We start from the raw sequence: 17,111 nt of genomic DNA, 5'->3' as shown, positions 1-17,111 counted from the left end.
GAGCAGAGTGTTGTTTTTGCAGAAGGGACGGGGTCCGGAGAGGGACTGTGGCCAGTCTGGGCACTGGGCCTAGCGAAGGGACCTGCGACAGGGAGGGTACATCGGGTCAATCTGTGTGCCCGGCCTGGAGGCCCTGTCAGCTGCAGCCTGAGGACAGGTGGCAGATCGGGCTGAAGTTCCTGCCTCCTCTGCGTTCTCTCCATGCCCCAGTGCCGACTGACACTGGGGTACAGCTGGCAACAGCCCAACAGGGCCCCTGCCCAGGGTGGTTGCGTCTGATTGTAGAGACAATGTTATGTGTGAGATTATGCCCCAGCTTGCGGGGAGCAGGGAGCAGAGAGGGCGCCCCTTGTGGGCTGGTAGGAGTGGAGGGGGGCCCTGGGGAGACTGGAGTTAGCAGGACAACAGTGCTGCAGGGACAGAAGAGCTAACATAGTTTCTGATAGCTCAAGGCCGCAGCCCAAAGATGACCCCGGCCCCCCTTGTTTTAGCCCCCCACACACCCCGTCTTAGAGCATTTACTAAAAAGGGCCTACGGTTGCGAATCCTTCTGTTCCTTTGAAATGTATTTGTATCATCTACAACTCAGGAGACCTGAAAGCCATTCCTTCAAAGGAATGTTTGGCCTTCAAAGGGTAATGCTCAGGAAGGATCAGGCCCCTGTTTCCTGGTCCGTGTGGGAGGACAGGCACCGAACTTCAATTATTGCCAGCTAGCACACACAGCTGGCCTAATCAGCATTTACACTGAGCAACCCTTTGTAATTTTTCACTTCCCCCAATCTGTTCAAGCCACTGCTGTTCTCTCTCTCCACTCCCTCAGGCTCCCTTTAAAACACCCAGTCACCTGGGCGTTCAGAGCCGCATTCAGTTCGCACAGCAATAACATATTACTGATAAAATCTGTCCTTACCACTTCAGTGTCCGACTTTGTCTCTGACACCAGCACAGGGCCTGACTCCTGGAAGCTTCAGGATTATTTCCACTCAGCACATTAACTCACCTGTTGCAGTAACCAAGATTGACTTACACGTGAAAGTCACACGACTCAAATACCTACCCAGGCTAGTCAAAGGTGGGAGGGAATTCACGGACTGATGCAACTGGGGACCTAGAGTTCATCTCAGCTTCAGGAACAGCTGGATCTGAGGGTCCAGTCAATGTTGCTAAGATGTCTCTCACTCCCTCTTTCGTTACTGCTTATCTCTATGTCTCTATAAGGTGGCTTCATTCTCCTGCCACAGTCTGTCTCCACATAGTGTAAAGACAGCTGCCAGCTGCCCTTATAGCCTATTCTTTAAGCCTGAGATCCAGAAGAATGCCCATTTCTCAGCATTTATACAGTACTCTCATAGAATGATCCTGATTGGCCCTGCTGAGTCACATGTCCGCCACCTAGCACCAATCACTGGGGACATTAAGATAGGGAACCAAGTTGGGCCCTCCAGTCACAGGCCCACGTCTCCTATCAACCTGTGGAGTGTGGGACACAGTTTCTCCAGAACCACGTGGAATGGGGAAGAGTCAGTTCCCCAACAGAAAAAGGGGTGCTGAGCTGACAAAACAGCAGATGTCAGAAGAGCATACTGCGTAGGATCTGTTGGAGAAAGAAGGTGGATGTTGGTATCCATGAGAAGTGTGGGTGGAAAAGGCAGGGCAGCAAGGGGAATGCCCTGGGGACCCAGTTGAAGGCGTGTGAACAGTGAATGCTGATGAGGTTTCCTCTGAGAAGAGCCTGAAGCCTCCAGTTGGGCAAGTCCTTCTGGCAGGGCGAGGTGTTGGCTTATAGCAGGGGAGAGGTCAGTGCTAGACACTTTACTTGCATTATTTAATCCTCCCAACCACCTTAGCAAGGGGGTGCTACTACCAATCCCCACTATATAGACAGAAAACAGAGCTCAGAGTGGCTCGGTAACTTGCCCGAGTTCACAGTACCTCTGTGCTGGTATTTCTGACTCCACTTCGCCCCTTCTACCCAGGATCTGCACCACGGATGACCGCTTTGCTCTCGTCCCATTTGCAATATCTTTTTTTTTTTTTTTTTTCAAGGTTTATTTATTCTTGAGAGACAGCGAGCACAAGCAGGGCAGGGGCAGAGAGAGAGAGAGAGAGAGACAGAAGCCAAAGCAGGCTCCAGGCTCTGAGCTGTCAGCACACAGCCCCACGTGGGGCTGGAACCCACAACGTGATACCATGACCTGAGTGGGAGTCAGAGGCTTAACCCACTGAGCCAGGAGGCGCCCCCATTTGCAATATCTAAAAATGAATAGCAAGGAGGTAAGGGTGTCACCAGAGCAACCTAGGGCTAGTCCTGCCCCTCTAGAGAACTCAGTCATGTCTTCGAAACCGGCACAATCCTGCAACCTGGAGTCGCACCGAACACCTTGAGCAGAGGCACCCCGGGGGCTGCACGCATGCGCGAGGCCACGGGTTAGGGGCGGGCGGGGTGAGAGCCCGAGGGGGCGGGGTCAGGGCCCGCGCCTGCTCCTCCGCTTTCGAAAGTTACCTGGCTGGTGGGGGCTGGGGTCGGGGGAGTTACCAGCTGCGCGCGCGCCGGCCCCGCCCTCAACCTCTTCAGGCACCTGTTGGCTCGAGGGCCTCCTCGGCCGCAGCTGCTATCCAATAGGCAGCCTCCCCGACCCAACCAGGCTCCGCCCACCTCCAGGATTCACCAATCCGCGAGTAGCCGCGGCCTCTCTCCCTCAAAGGGCCCGCCCCTCCCGGCGCTTCTTCCGGGTGGGGCCCCGGGCGGAGGAGATGGCTCCCTGGGCGCTCCTCAGCCCTGGGGTCCTGGTGCGGAGCGGGCATACTGTGCTGACCTGGGGGATCACGCTGGTGCTCTTCCTGCACGATACCGGTGAGCCGGACCCCGCGCGACCCCGACCCACCCTATCCCGCGTGATTCCCCAGACGTTTGGGTCTCACTGGGTTCCCTGCTGAAGCCCCAGAAATCCTGGGATTCACCCGACTTCCGCCAGCTCCTGAGCCTCTTCTCCATCTGTCATTCCAAGAGCCACCTGCTTTCTGCCTAATACCCAGTTGATCCCTAATTAATCCCAGCATCTTCCTGATCCCTGCCAGATGCCCTGTCTATCCCAGGACCCAACCGGTGCCCACCAGATCCCGCGACGGACTTGAGCCCCCATCTCCCCTGATCCCGAGACCCACCCGGTCCTTCCCAGGATAACGTCCCTCCGTAAGATTCCGAGGATCAAGTAGATCAAGAACTGGCATCCCGCCCATCCCCGTGGCCACTAGCTGCCCAAGTCCAGGCTCCCCACCTTCCAGGACAAGAGAACACAGAGGGGGGCGGCCTGTCCCGCATTTCCCCACCCTCAGTTCTTGCCCTGTAGTCCTCGTCCACCTCACTGACCCACCCCCACTAACATCCTTCCCCTCCTTACCTGGCAGGCTGCCTCCGGCCCAACTTCTCACCCTCACTGCCACTCTGGGAAGGCCCGCTCCTCCCTCCGTGCTCCAGCCTCAACTCCTGGGCTGTGGGTGTCGTCACTTTCCTCCCAAGACCTTCTTAAGTCTCCTCTACCGCTTTCACCCTTCAGCCTAAACACCTGCTCAGTCTCCTCATCAGAAAGGACCCGCCCCACCCCGCCCTGCAACCCTGCTTTCCTTCTCTGCTCCTTTTCACAACCAAGGGACACCAGAGCTGTCCACACTGTTATCTAAACGCCCCTCCCTCTTCACCTCCCCCTGCCTCCCACCCCTGAATCTTCATTTACTTCTATGAGTTGGACCCTTCCTGGCCCTGCCCTCCTCTGTCTCTATCTCATGGGTATATCAAACCTAGCTGGTCTCTCCCTATCATGGAGCCAAAGTCAGGGATCCCTCTTCCCTCTCCCCTACATCCAGTCAAGTCTGGCCCCTTCACTCCCTTACCCCTTATCTATCCAGCCCTTTGTCTCCACTCCTCCTGCCAGTGCCCTTGTCTGGCTACCCTCCTCTCCCTCCTGGATAGGCTCTGCCCCCAGGCCTCCCCCTGCTCCCCTATCCATCTTTCCTCCAGCAGCAGGAGGGTTTTCAGAAACAGATCTGACCCTATAACCTTCCATGGTTCCCTACTGTCCTACAGATAGAATACAAATGAACTTTTTTTTTTTTGGTGGGGGTGGGGGGGGAGGGAGTGCTGGGCCCAAACTTCTCCCTCCTGTACTCTATGCAGTGGCCACACTTGACCACTCATTACACCCCATCTCCAGGCCTTTGCTCAGCCAGGGACATACTCCCCACCTCCAGATACACCCCTACACATGGCCTCCTGTTCAGCTCCGGCCCCGGCCTCACTCTCCTTCTCCGGCCTCTCCAGCACTGCGGCAGTGGGAAGAGCAGGGGGAGCTTCTCCTGCCCCTTACCTTCCTGCTCCTCGTGCTGGGTTCCCTGCTGCTCTACCTGGCCGTGTCGCTCATGGACCCGGGCTATGTGAATGTCCAGCCCCAGCCGCAGGTAACCAGGGGGGCCCCTGGGAGCCAGAACCCTTCCTCCCACCAATAGGATACCCAAGGCCCCTGTAACAGTCTCATGCCAGGATCTATGCAGAGGGCTTTCCTGGGGCACCTCCATGAATCCTCTTAGCAGCCCTGCAACCCCCATCCTCCAATGAGGAAACCACCAAGGCCCAGCGAAACAACTGTGACAGAGGTCACAGCTTCACTCGGGCCAGGGCACTCTGTCCCACCCTACCGCCTCCATTACACTGGGGATGGGCCCCGCGTGCATACCCAGGGCTAAGCTAGCCCCCCAGGGAAACGCCCACCAGTTCCCTCTCCCTCCCAACCTAATACCCTGTCCCCCATTTGCAGGAAGAGGTCAAGGAGGAGCAGACAGCCATGGTTCCTCAAGCCGTCCCCCTTCGGCGCTGCAGATACTGCCTGGTGCTGGTGGGTGACCAGGGACCTCTATGGGAGGGCGCAGGGGCAAGGCTGAGACTCCTTGACCTCCTGCCTCCCTCCCCCCCACCCCCTCTGTGGCCTCATCACTCCCCTCAGTCGTGGGCCCAGAGGGGAGCTGGCACTGAGCCCGCCTCCCTTTGTGCCCACAGCAGCCCCTGCGGGCCCGGCACTGCCGTGAGTGCCGTCGCTGCGTCCGCCGCTACGACCACCACTGCCCCTGGATGGAGAACTGCGTGGGGGAACGCAACCACCCGCTCTTCGTGGCCTACCTGGCGCTGCAGCTGGTGGTGCTTCTGTGGGGCCTGTACCTGGCATGGTGGGTTCCACGGCCGGCCTGGGCATGGGGGGAGGGCGGGCAGCGTACCCCTACACGGTGCCCCTTCAGGGGCCTCGGGCCTTCCCCCAAACGGCCTGCCCGGAGGGGCTCCCCGGGGCACCCCCGCCCTCCCCCGGCCTTGGTCTCCATCTCTGTTCCTGCCCTGCAGGTCTGGCCTCCATTTCTTCCAGCCCTGGGGGCTCTGGCTGCGGTCCAGCGGGCTGCTGTTGGCCACCTTCCTGCTGCTCTCTCTCTTCTCTTTGGTGGCGGGCCTGCTCCTCGCCTCGCACCTCTACCTGGTGGCCAGCAACACCACCACCTGGGAGTTCATCTCCTCGCACCGCATCGCCTACCTCCGCCAGCGCCCCGGCAACCCCTTCGACCGCGGCCTGACCCGCAACCTGGCCCACTTCTTCTGCGGATGGCCCTCAGGGTCCTGGGAGACCCTGTGGGCCGAGGGGGAGGAGGAGGGGGAGGAGGGCAGCAGCCAGGCGGTGTAGGGTTGCTGGAGGCAAGGCCACCATCTTGTGCCTGAAAACCAGAGGGGCTGCCCCCAGCTGGGGTCGGCGTTCGGAGGGCCTGGTGTTCTTCACTCCCCCCCGCTCCTCCCAGGCCTCAGAGCAGAGCTGAAATGACAGAGCTCCTGCCACAATAGGCAGTCCTGCCCTCTGAAGGAAGGAGAGGAGGCAGAGGACCCGTGGGGGGCTCGGGCACAAGCAGCCTGGGCTTCCGAGACCCCCCCACCCCGCCCCCCAAAGCCAGGATGCCTCCATTGCACAGTTTTATAAGTTTAATCATCCATAAAGCAAATCAAATATTAAAAAACCAAACCAAACTCCTCCTTGCTGTGCCGCCCTTTCTGGTCCAGGCCTCCCAGGAGGCGGGGGCGGGAGGAGAGGGGAACCTGCCCAGTGACTGAGCGAAGCCCCCCACAGCAGCTCTGCAGCTGCCACTTCGAGGCCCAGTGCCCACCGATACCTGGCAAGGCCTGGGCCTCCGGGGCAGACGGCTGGGCAGACGGGACAGACACACCAGAGAGGCCGTCAGGGCCCCAGGAATCCCTCTGACACAAAGTCGAAGTCCCGGAAGGCAGCCTGCTGGCGGGCCGTCAGGGGGCTACGGGGGTCAGGTGGGGTCAGGGCCGGCGGCAGCCCCGTAAACTCGCCCTCGAAGTAACGCAGGTCCGTAGGGCCACGGAGGGTGGGCAGGAAGGGGGGCTGGACGGTGCGGGCGAGCAGGGCCTGCCAGTCGGTGGTCTGGGGGCGAGGACAGAGCTGCCTGAGACAACGGAGCAGCGGCCCGCGTGGCCAGGCGACACCTCCCACTGTGCCAGGCACCCAGGAACACTCACCCTGAAGAAAGGCTGGGTCTTGATCTCCTCAGCATCCCGCTCACCCGCCCCAAGGCGCTGCTCCGGGCACTTCTGGAGGAGCTGGGTAAGAGGACTGGGGTTCACGGAGGGCATCACACCCAGGCACTGCCCGCCTGCCCAGGCATCCCAAGTGAGCTGGACCACAGAGGCCCCGTGAGAGTGGGTGGTGACGGGGCAGCCGTTCAGCCCAGCCCAGCCCAACCCTGCAGTGATTACCTTCTGAATGAGTTCAAGCCCTTGCACCGACAGAAAGCGGGGATACGGGGCGTCCGCATTGACGATGCAGTCAAATACCTCCTCCTCAGTGTCCCCGGGGAATGGACACTATGGGGAAGGGGGCTCAGCAGACTGCATGAGCCACCTCCACCCTGCCCCAACCTAGAGGCCCCGGCAGCCGGGGTCCGGTGCTCACCTCGCCCACCAGCATCTCATAGAGCAGCACACCCAACCCCCACCAGTCCACAGCCCGTGTGTAGGCCTCCTGGGTCAGCACTTCCGGGGCGAGGAACTCCGGGGTGCCGCAGAAGGTGCTTGTCCGGTCCCCAAAGCCGATCCCTGCAAACCAGCATCCACACTGATGCCAGCCCGACGTGTCTCATCCATATAACTTCAGTTGTAAGAATCAACAGCCAACTCTTACGACCTCAGGCACCGAAGGTCAAGCCAAGCCCTGCCCCGAGCTCTTGGAGGTGAGGACAGTTTGTTTTTTATTTTACGCCATCTCACGGGAGGAAGCAGAGCCTTTGCCAAGCTCACAAAGAAGGGAGAACCCGATGCCCTCTCCCATCCTGAGTACACGCTCTCCCCTGGCTAAGGGTGCGCTGGGGCTCTTTAAGAGTCTCTAGGGCTGGGAAGGAAGAACCAGTGTGTCCAGCCGGTCCCTGGAATGCAGGCTGGGGTGAGAGGTGAAGGCCACTTGCCCACTACCCTGCTGGCCTGAGCTGGGCAAGCAAGGCTGGAGGACATGGGATCCTGGACAGGAGGCACCCACCTTCCTTACACAGCCCGAAGTCCGCGATCTTCAGGAAACCCTGGGCGTCCAGCAGAAGGTTGTCCAACTTAAGGTCCCTGAGGGTGAGGGGGACAGATCAAAGGGGCCCAGGAGTATCACAGGAGGAGGGCAGCCTCTGCTCCTTCACCTACCCCCACCCCCAGCACCCCCGGGGCAAGTTACCTGTAAATGATTTTCTTCTCGTGTAAGAACTGTAACCCGAGGACCACACAGGCCAGGTAGAACCTATGGGTGGTGTAGGGGGTAGTTCCGGGTCAGGATGGGGGGGGTGCGGTGGGACAGGGCAGGGAGGCACCAGGATGGCCACGGCCTGGGCATCCCTGGATGTCCCAGCTCTAGTCAGCTCAGACTAGAGCCTGATGCCAGGGGTAGCGGGTAGGGAGAATGGGTGTTTCTCCGGACAGTGGCCCCAAGGTTGTTGCCCACTGACAGCCTACCCTTCCTGGGCTCTTCGATGGTGCCAGGAAGGATGCCACGTGTTCTGATGCCTTACCCCCCTACATCCTCCCAGCCACCTGCTGTCGATAGTCATCATGTCTATTTTTCAAATGAGGATCTGAGACTCCAGGTAAGTGATGCACCTGGGGGTCACACAGCTCGTGGCAGACTTAAGACTCCAGAGCCTGCGTTCTGGTGGGCAAGAAAGAACGCCGGCTGCCAGTCACTTACTCTTCACTGGTTCCTGTGCCCAACAATTTAATACACATTATGTCCATCCACTCCACAAGCCTATGGAAGAGTTATTATTAGCCCCATTCACAGCTACGTAAACTGAGGCCCAAGGTCACAGTGCTATGGGAGCTGATAAGACAGTTGACAACCAAGGATCTGAGCCAAGGCCTCCCTGACTCCACACTCTTCTGCTCATGGGTATCCTGGGGGAAGCAGGATGAAGGGAGAGGGCATAGGGAACCAGGGAAGGCTCAATGGAAGAGGCAGACAAGAGGGATGGGAACCCACCGGGCCTGGGGCTCAGGGAAGACGTCCTCATGGATCTGCATCATGAGGTCACCACCGGGCGCAAACTCTGTCACGAAGCAGGCGTGGCTGGAGGTCTGGAAGCAGGCGAGGAGGGACAGCAGGAAGGGGTGCCCTGTGCGGCCCACAGCCTCCAGGATGCGTTTCTCGCAGTACAGGCTGCGGAGGGCCGGGGGTAGGTGTTAGAGGGAAGAGAAGCCACTGCTGGCTGCGTCCTGCCACCCGCACAACACCCTTGGCTTCTCTGGGTCTTCAATGAAAATGCCAGGCAGGTAGAATGATGGTTTCTGCGTATCGGGCAGAGAGAAGAGCGGACCTGCCCAAGAGCATACAGTTAACAACCGCAGGTGCTCAAAAGAGAACTCAGGACTGGCCCCAGCGGGTCACCTCTTCAAAGCCCCTGGAGCACTCAGCTGCCTTCTGGTGCCACTAGCCCAGGCCGGCCATCCGGGGTCCCCTGCAGGGCTAGGTGCCCACTGTCCCGACTACACACCTCTCCATCTCGTCCCGGCTCAGCACCTCCTGCTTCTTCAGCGCTTTGATGGCGTAGTATTTCCCCGTCCCCTTGAACTGGACCAGGAGGACCTGGGAACCAGAGACAGCTTGGGCTCCAGGTGGACAGCACAGGGGCGCCTTTGCTGCTCCCGCCCACTGCCCCATGGATCACAGCATCCCCCCCAGCCAAGGTGCTGGGGCCTGCTCACCCCCTTCCATAGCACCCTCGTCAGCCCACTACCTTCCCGAAGTGTCCCCGGCCCAGCACGGCCAAGCAACGGAAGTCCTGAAGGCGGGGGGGTTTCCTGCAAGAGAGAGGGCACAGGAGTCCCCCTGGGATAAGAGCTGGGCCTCCATGAATAGGTGCTCCTAACCCTCCAGGGCCGGTCCGGGGCTGTCCCCACCAATAAGACTGGAAAGCCTAGGGGCTGGGGTGGGGGTGGGGGGATTCAGGGACAGTGGCTTCCTAGAGTTCCAGAATGCAGCTAGAGCTCAATAACACGGGTTTAGTGAGTAGGAACAGAGCAAGGAGCATCGGGTGATGTGTGAATGGACACACGAACACCCAAGTGAGCAGACAGATGTCGCAAGCACATAAGTGAGCCTGACGGGGGTACCTGGTGGCTGAGGCTGGAAGCGGTGGCCCGAGTCGAGTCCTGGGCTCCATGTGGGGGCGTTTGGTGCGCTATGAGGGTAGAGGGGCTCAGAGCAGAGCAGGGCTTCCTTCCCTGTTTCCCTCCAGCCCTGCCATCCCCACCCCAGCAGCCCCCAGGACTGCCAGCATCCCCTCACCGGTATCTCCTCGGGGGTTGGCTCCCGGGGCAGGTAGAGACGTGGGGGCTTGGGCGGGGGCCTCACCTCTTCTTCCAAGGGGCTCTTCTTGGGTGGGAAATCACTATGTGGAGAAAGCAGACACCTGGCAGGGCACAGGCAGACGGAAGAGCTGTGGGGACGGACACACAGCAATGCCAAGAGACAGACAGACAGAGGGTCAGCGGGAACAGAAAGACACCAGCTGCACCTGAAGAGAGGCAGACGTGGCAGAGAAGCAGGCAGCCACGGCGAGGGGGCTCCTCACCTGGGCGAGGCAGGGTTGGCAGCTCCCCGGGGCGTGGCTGGGGTCTGGGGGCAGGCTCTGGGGGGGCTGATCGTGCTTGGGGAGCTGCAGGGGGGCAGCAAGTTCATGACCAAGCGCCCCCAGGCTGCCATGTTGAGATTCATCTGGGAAGCCCTCAAAAAGTCCTGACCTGGGACAAAAGGCGGGGCTCAGTACCACGGCCCCCCAAGGGCCCCTGCCCTACCCCCTAATTGCACAGCCCTCTCCCGTCCACACCTCTGCGTTTAGAGAAAATGCGTTTCTGCCTCTGCAGCCGGGGCCTCCTCTCAATGACAGGGTCACAGAAGGTCACCTGTGTGGGCAGAGGGCAGGGCTGGAGACCAGTCCCCTCCCACCCCATCTGTCACCAGGGTACCTCCCCGGCCTCCAAGATCCCAGCCTAAGCCCTCAGCGTCAATGATGCGAGAGCCAGAGGGGCCCAGAGGGATGGATTCAATGTCCACATTGGTACCAGTGGGGAAACTGAGGCCCAGAGAAGAGAGACACTTGTCCAGGGCCATGCATGAGGCTAGGCAAGTCAGGACCAGGATGCAGCCTCTAGACTCCCACGCGCTCCTCGGAGAGGGGCTGGGAATCCTTAATTCTTGGAGACCTCCTCCCTCCAGGCCTCAATTTCTACTCCTATGTGTGGATGAATCAAATAGTCTCGAAGGCCCTTCTAGCTCAGATGGAACCAGGGCCCGTGTCGTCAGGGGACGGGGTAGGGAGCACCTGGGCAAAGAGCAGCCCCTGGGGCACCAGACTGAGGGACAGCTGGTGACAAGCGTTGTCCAGGAAGTCCTCCAGCCGCAGGAAGGCCACGCCACACAGCTGCCTCCAGTCCCGCCAGTGCACCCCAATCTCCAGCTCCCGGGCCTGCGTCGGGGAGGCCAGGTTGAGGAGTGGGGCACACGTCCCTACCCGGCCAGCCTTCCGCTCCGTGGCCTAAGGTCACCCCTGCCCGCACCAGGGCCAGCCTCACCCGCTCCAGGGGGACAATAAAGGTCTGGTCCCAGGACTGCTTGGTCACTGGCCCCCAGCCGGTCTGGCCCACGACACGATTGTCCACCTTCAGCACAGCCAGCACCTCACCTGCAGGGCCAGAGAGGGAGCTCAGGGCAGGCGAGGAGTAGAGGTGCATCGCTGCCCCCAGCGCCCCGCGGCTCGCTACTCACTGGCCAGCTCTCCTCCGCCACGCTGCTGCTTGGCCCGGGCCCGAAGCCAGCCCTGCGAGGGGCTCCCGGCCAGCACAGCCGCCGGGGAGCGTCCGGGCACGGCTGTCAGCAGCTGCTCACAGCCCAGGAGACGGACCTCCAGCGTCCCTGCGGGGAGCGTGGGGGACACACTGTCAAACCCCTGCTACATCCGGGTCCCCTGGGGCCCCAAGAAAGCTACCTTCTCCCGAAGATGGCTGAACCCAGACCTTGCCCGCATTAGGCTGGGGTGTTTCACCAGGAGCCTGAACCAGCTGAGCGGGAAGGTGCTGGCCTCTCTAGAAGCCACCGTACTGTGTCCCAGGTGGGAAGTTCAGGGTTTCCAAAGTCAACACGCTTAGTTTGTTTGTTGATTACAATTCAGCCACCACTACCAGGAGACAGATCCAGCTCAGGGATACGAAAGAACGTTCTAGGAGTCCAAACTGCCCAGGACCGGGGCTGTGAGCGCCCCTAACCCTGGCACTTGACACACTGTCACGGCTAGTCCCTTGAATAATGGCTTCGCCAATGGTGTGCCCACTGGGCCGGCCTTGCGCCTAGCGCCTCACGTGCAACAACTCACTGAATTTTCACAGCAACCCCATGAAGGAGGTGCCGTTATCACCCCCATGTTACAGAGGGATAACACTAAGGGTCCAGGGAGGGGAAGTCAGCCGCCCAAGCTCACGTAGCTAGGGGGTGGTGGGACCGGGATCGAAACTCTTCTCCGAAGTCCTCCCATCTGGGGTTCAGGGTGCTCTTTGGAAAAAAGGCACAGAGCCCTGAAGTGGGAGGGACTGACTCCCGGCTACCTGTCACGGCGGTGGGCTTCACGAGCACCCCTGAAGGCTGGGGGTTCCCAGACACAGCAGTCCGCAGCTCCCGGGCCACTCTGCCGCGCAGAGGGTGGGCAGGAGGCAATCCCTCCAGCAGCTGCTCCAAGGCCAGCCGCAGGAGATCCAGTTTCTGGGAGGACTCCTGGAGCTGGGCCTGAGCCTACAGAGGAGATCAGGCAGGGGAGGACAGGCCCGTGACCACTGGAGACCCGCACGCCCTCCCCGCAATGAGGTCTAGACAGAATGTGCCTCCTGTTTCCTCACCGCCACCCCGCACAGGCCGTCCGCGGGTGCCTCCCGCCCTGGTGGACCGTGGTGTGGAGACAGACGCTCAGAGAGGGGCAGCGATGGGAGGGGACCACGGCCTGACCTCAGCCAGCGCCTTCCGGTCTTGTGTCCGCCGGCTACCCAGCAGCTTCACCACGTTCTTGGCGCCCTCGGCCACAGCGGCCTCAATGCGTAGTCGATGCCTTAGCTCCTCTGCCAGCAGCTCGGGACCTGGGAGGAGGCGGTCAGCCCCCAGGCCCCGCCCTGCCCGGCCCTGCCCGGCCCCGCTTCTCAAAGCCTCACCTGGTTCAGGGGACCCACTGGCTTCCAGGCTGCTAATCTTCATTCGCAACAGGGCCACCTTCAGCTGGCTGTCCCGCAGCATCTGCTGGGCAGCTGCCAGGAGCTTCCTCTCCTGTGGGGTCGCGCCACATGCCCATCGGACCGGGGCTAGCCCAGAGCTTCCCCGGTCAGACCAAGGTTGAAGCCAAGCCTCCCTTGGTAGGCCAGGTGCTAAAGCCAAGGGCCCCCTGTTAGCCTAGATCTAGGGCAGGGCCTCCCCCTTCACATGACACAAGGGCTGGGGTCAAGCTTCCCACACCATGTCAGAGCCGAGCTCCCCACATCGTCCTGGGAGCTGGGACGGGGGGTGGGCCTTCCCTACCGGACTGGGCTAGGACTTCCCATTAGACCGAGTTGTGCCTTGTCTGTTAGATTAGGGGTTCGAGCCGTGCCTGCCCCACCAAGCTGGGATCTGGGGCTGTGCCTCCCCCGTCAGACTAAGGCTTAAGACCGCCTCTGCCTCGTGGGGTCACTGGCTTGGTTGCATTCTCCATCAGGATGGGGGCTGGGAGCTGAGAGGGGCTGAGAGCCCAGTCTCTCCCCATCAGATCCCAGGAGCCTCACCTTGGGCGTGCCACTGGCGTATGTGTGCGTCATGTTCTCCGCCCCCTGCTTCACCTTCAGCTCCACCTGAAGCTGCCTCTGTAGAGCCTCCAGGTGCCGAGCCCTTGGCTGCTCTGCAGGTGGCTGGGGTCCCGCGGTGGCGGGTCCTGTGCATAGCGTGGGACACACGAACCCCTTACCCAGAGCCGAGAGAACCCTACCCTATGACCTTGCTCTCTACCCCGACCCCCAGCTCCCTTCTTGTCGCAGGGGACACCAGAGGAGGCTCTGAGAGCGGTCAGGGCCAAGGCGGAGAAGCTGGGTCGGCCCGGCGCCTCCTGTCCCCCAGGGTCTGCTCGGACTCGTCACTCACCGGCCAGGCCGGGCCCGGGCAGCAGGATGCGCGCGTGCAGCGCCCTCAGCTCCCCGTGCAACTGCTCCAGGCGGCGGTTGGAGGCCCGCAGCAGCTGCTGTACGTGGCCCAAGTGGCGGCGGTCCGTGGCCACCCTCCGCAGGTTCTCAACACCCTCTTTGATCTTCAGCTCCTTCTGGATGGCCCGGCGGATCACCTCTTTCTCATCCTCTGGGGGCTGCTGGTCGGCCCCAGACTGTGGAACGGCAGAGGGGTAATGCCCTCAGTCCCCGCCAGCGACCTCGGGTCTCCACAGACAGAGAGGAAGGTGTGCTCAGCGCCCAGGGTGGCCCCCCGGGGCATCTCTGACCTTACAGCTAGTACTCCTGGGCCAGATGGAAACCCTAGGGCTACGCAGCCTGTCCCCGCTCCTGTCCCCTCCCATTAGGGAGAAGGGAGAGCGGAAAATTGTTCAATGTTTGCAGTGGACTCTTGAACAACACGGGTTTGAACTGCAAGGGTCCACGTATAAGCAAATCATTTCCTGTCTTTTGTTTTTTTTAAGTTTATTTATTTTGAGAGAGAATAGAGAGAATGAGCAGGGGAGGGGCAGAGAGAGAAGGGGGTGGGGTGGGGCGAGAGAGAGAATCCCAAGCAGGCTTCTTGCTGTCAGCACGAAAAGCCCAGCACGGAAAGCCCGGGGCAGGGCTTGAACTCACAGAACCGTGAGATCATGACCTGGGCCAAAATCAAGACCCGGACACTTAACTGACCAGGTGATCCTATAAGCAAATTGTTTTCAACTGTAAAACCAACTTTGTTTACAGGACTATAAATGCACGTATCGTCTCTTCCTTACGATTTTCTTAGTAACGTTTCCTTTCCTCTAGCTTACTTTATCGTTAAGAATACCATATAATGATACACATAACGTACAAAATATGCGTTAGTCAACTGCTGACGGCATCCGTAAGGCTATTATTAGTTAGGTTTGGGGGGAGTCAAAAGTTACATGCAAATTTTCAACTGCCTGGGCGGTCGGCACCCCCGACCCCCCCTGTGTTGTTCAAGAGGCGAAGGCACAGGGTGCTACCGGGTGCCAGGGTCTGTTCTCAGAGCTTTGCGTACATGAATCCGTCAGTCCTCATAACAATCCCACGAGGAAGATGCAGTTACTATCCCCATGTTACCAGCCCCAGATGAGGAAGCTGGGACACAGGTTAAGTAACTTGCCCAAGGTCACAACACCGAGAGGGAGATGCCAGCCTCTCCCCACCAGCCACACTTAATCAGACTGCTCTGAGGTTGCGATCCCAGCTAAGATTTGGGGCCAGAGAAGAGGCTAGGGAATTACCCAAGGTCACATAGAGAGGGCAGCCAGAGGCCTGAGTAGGGGCCAGGGATGTTCCCTCAGGTAGCAAAGCGGAGGCACAGAGAGAGGCTGAGGAGGTCTCTGGGGGCCACTCCCAGCTCAGCTACTGCCAGGTTGGAGCAAGGAATAGGAAAATCTTCTCAGAGGCCATTTCAAACCAACCAGCGCCAAAGCTGACCTCAGCCCAGGGTAACCCACGATGCCCTCCACCCCCCATGGACCTCCACCTTACCTCTCGGCTCTCCATCTCCTGAGGCCAGTGTGAGGGGTGCTACCCCAGCCTCAGGGAGCCCCCCCCCCCCCCAGGTCTCTGCTGGCCCTCTGGCCTGGCTGTCAGAGGGCAGGGGCGGGGCTCAGGAAATCCTCTGAGGGCCCTAGGCCAGAGGGCCAGAGCCAAAGGCCTGAGCAAACAAAGATCCCATGGAGCGGGGGGCCCGGCCACCGGGGTCCTGAGTCACCCAGCTGCCGTTGCTGGGCGGAGGTTCACAGGAAATCGGAAAATGTGTACAAGTCACTGCTGGAACAGGAGGGGGGGGAACCTCCGGAGGAAGGGGGTGGGAGGGGACAGACGCAGTGCCTAAGGTTGTTCCCGACGTTGGGGTGGGGGCACTCCAGGCGTCTGGTGGAGGACATTTTGCCTTTGGGTGTACCCCCTGGTCCTGTCTGCTCTGGGCTGGAATCCTGCCATGTGCACACACGCCTCCCCCTTTCTGCTCTACAGCTGGGACCCTATCTTCTACACAGATGCAATGACCCCACCCCATTTGCTCTGGGTAGACCTGAACCCCTCCCTCCTCAGTGACAGACAAGCACACAGCTTTGGCCGCTGTGTCCACCAGCACGTATCTCCAGCGCTGGCAGGAACCCCGCCCCCCTCGCCATTTGGACTAGAACCCTCTGTGTACCCGGAGGTTCCCGCCCAGGTGCTGGGCCAGGTCCCCCATCTCCATGTGCCCAATCCCCACATGACTTTGTGATCTGGGAAGGACCCCCACAAGTGCGCAGAGATTGGCCCTTCCCTGGCCTTCCTCTCCCTGCACGCACGTTCCTCTCCCCCCCCAGGACCTGTCCCAAGCTGCCCCCCACGGTCCCCTTTGCTTTCCAGGCAGATTCCCACCGGTCTTAACAGTCCTGCCTGGAAGAACGGATTGGGGGAAACTTTAGGGCCCATGCCGGTGGCCCTGACTGCGGATTCAGACGTGCTCATGCGCTGGCCTGACTAGAGGCTCTGAGTCACTTGGGGGTAATTTGGGGACGTTTCCAGGGGGCACGAACGACTCCCCCCGCGCCCCCCCACCCCCCATGCTCAGGTCTGCCCCGCGAGGTTAGCGAAGCCCGGGGCAGGGGCTGGGAAGGGAGCCGGGAGGGGGTGGGGGTCGGATCTAGGGGACGCGACCGGAGCTCGCGGCGCCCGCGGCGTAAATGAGACTCCCCGACCCCCTTGGCCCGCGCCCGCAGCCCGGCCTCTCCGGGCGCCGTTCACCTGCCGCGGCGCCCCCTCCTCCATGGCTCCGCTCGGGCCGCTCCGCCCCTCCTCTCGACCACTGCGGTTCCGGAAGCCCCGGCCCCTCCGCCGGGACTTTCAAACTTGAAACTTCCCGGGAAGCGGAGCCGGAGCCGCGGGATCGGGCGCCCCCTCCCGAGGTCCGCTGGCCCTCGCGGGACCTGGGAGCAGCGCCGCCTCTCGGCCGCGAGGGGCCGGCGCCGGGGACCCCACTCAACCGCAGGCCCCCGCGCCTCGCCGGCTGCGGCGTTCCGCGGGCTTTGGGGCCCCGCGCCCCTTTTGAGGCCGCCGACCCCCGTCCCGCGGTAGAAGGGCAGGAGGGACATTTCTCGGGCCGGGGCTCTCTAGCTGCCCTAAGGGCCGGCCGGGGGGGACGATAGCGCCGCCTGCCGGCCGCGGGACGCCGCCAGGGTGTCCCGCCCGCTCCCGGCTGGGTCAGCCCCCTTCCTCGGAGCCCCGCCACCACCGGGTTCCCGCCCCTAACTTTCTCTTCGTCTCAGATCATTGGTGTAAAATGGGCTAGTCCC

General features: G+C 61.1%; 2 protein-coding genes across 14 annotated transcripts; one reads left to right on the top strand and one right to left on the bottom strand.

The window, feature by feature from the left end:
• The first annotated feature begins 2,578 nt into the window (after positions 1 to 2,578).
• Positions 2,579 to 6,057, top strand: ZDHHC12 (zDHHC palmitoyltransferase 12). Of its 3 annotated transcripts, none has more exons than XM_078436407.2 (5): positions 2,579 to 2,856; positions 4,321 to 4,457; positions 4,814 to 4,891; positions 5,053 to 5,219; positions 5,325 to 6,057. In XM_078436407.2, the coding sequence occupies exons 1-5, from the start codon at positions 2,757 to 2,759 to the stop codon at positions 5,752 to 5,754; spliced, it is 912 nt and encodes a 303-aa protein (XP_078292533.1). In that variant the 5' UTR covers positions 2,579 to 2,756; the 3' UTR covers positions 5,755 to 6,057. The 3 variants fall into 3 exon arrangements, with proteins under 3 accessions (XP_078292533.1, XP_060464421.1, XP_060464420.1); XM_060608438.3 differs by having other exon boundaries at positions 2,699 to 2,856; positions 5,411 to 5,724; XM_060608437.3 differs by having other exon boundaries at positions 2,704 to 2,856; positions 5,389 to 6,057.
• PKN3 (protein kinase N3) lies at positions 5,992 to 16,697 on the bottom strand. 11 transcript variants are annotated; one of them, XM_060608433.3, is made up of 22 exons: positions 16,564 to 16,697; positions 13,730 to 13,964; positions 13,378 to 13,523; positions 12,775 to 12,886; positions 12,575 to 12,702; positions 12,181 to 12,364; positions 11,348 to 11,494; positions 11,155 to 11,264; positions 10,905 to 11,048; positions 10,410 to 10,485; positions 10,155 to 10,323; positions 9,869 to 9,971; positions 9,694 to 9,761; positions 9,318 to 9,381; positions 9,075 to 9,166; positions 8,564 to 8,740; positions 7,766 to 7,828; positions 7,583 to 7,659; positions 7,004 to 7,146; positions 6,808 to 6,915; positions 6,571 to 6,651; positions 5,992 to 6,475 (listed from the first exon to the last, which is right to left on the bottom strand). In XM_060608433.3, exons 1-22 carry the CDS (start codon positions 16,585 to 16,587, stop codon positions 6,263 to 6,265), a joined length of 2,664 nt encoding a protein of 887 aa, XP_060464416.1. In that variant the 5' UTR covers positions 16,588 to 16,697; the 3' UTR covers positions 5,992 to 6,262. The 11 variants fall into 11 exon arrangements, with proteins under 11 accessions (XP_060464416.1, XP_060464417.1, XP_060464413.1 ...); XM_060608434.3 differs by having other exon boundaries at positions 6,615 to 6,651; XM_060608430.3 differs by lacking the exon at positions 16,564 to 16,697 and adding an exon at positions 14,079 to 14,217 and having other exon boundaries at positions 9,869 to 10,019.
• Between the last annotated feature and the right edge of the window lie 414 nt (positions 16,698 to 17,111).

Source organism: Panthera onca, chromosome D4 (assembly GCF_046562875.1).
Source record: "Panthera onca isolate mPanOnc1 chromosome D4, mPanOnc1 haplotype 2, whole genome shotgun sequence".
Lineage (NCBI taxonomy): Eukaryota > Metazoa > Chordata > Mammalia > Carnivora > Felidae > Panthera > Panthera onca.
The sequence above is the reverse complement of the archived record's forward strand: the minus strand, read 5'-3'. Positions and strand labels throughout refer to the sequence as shown.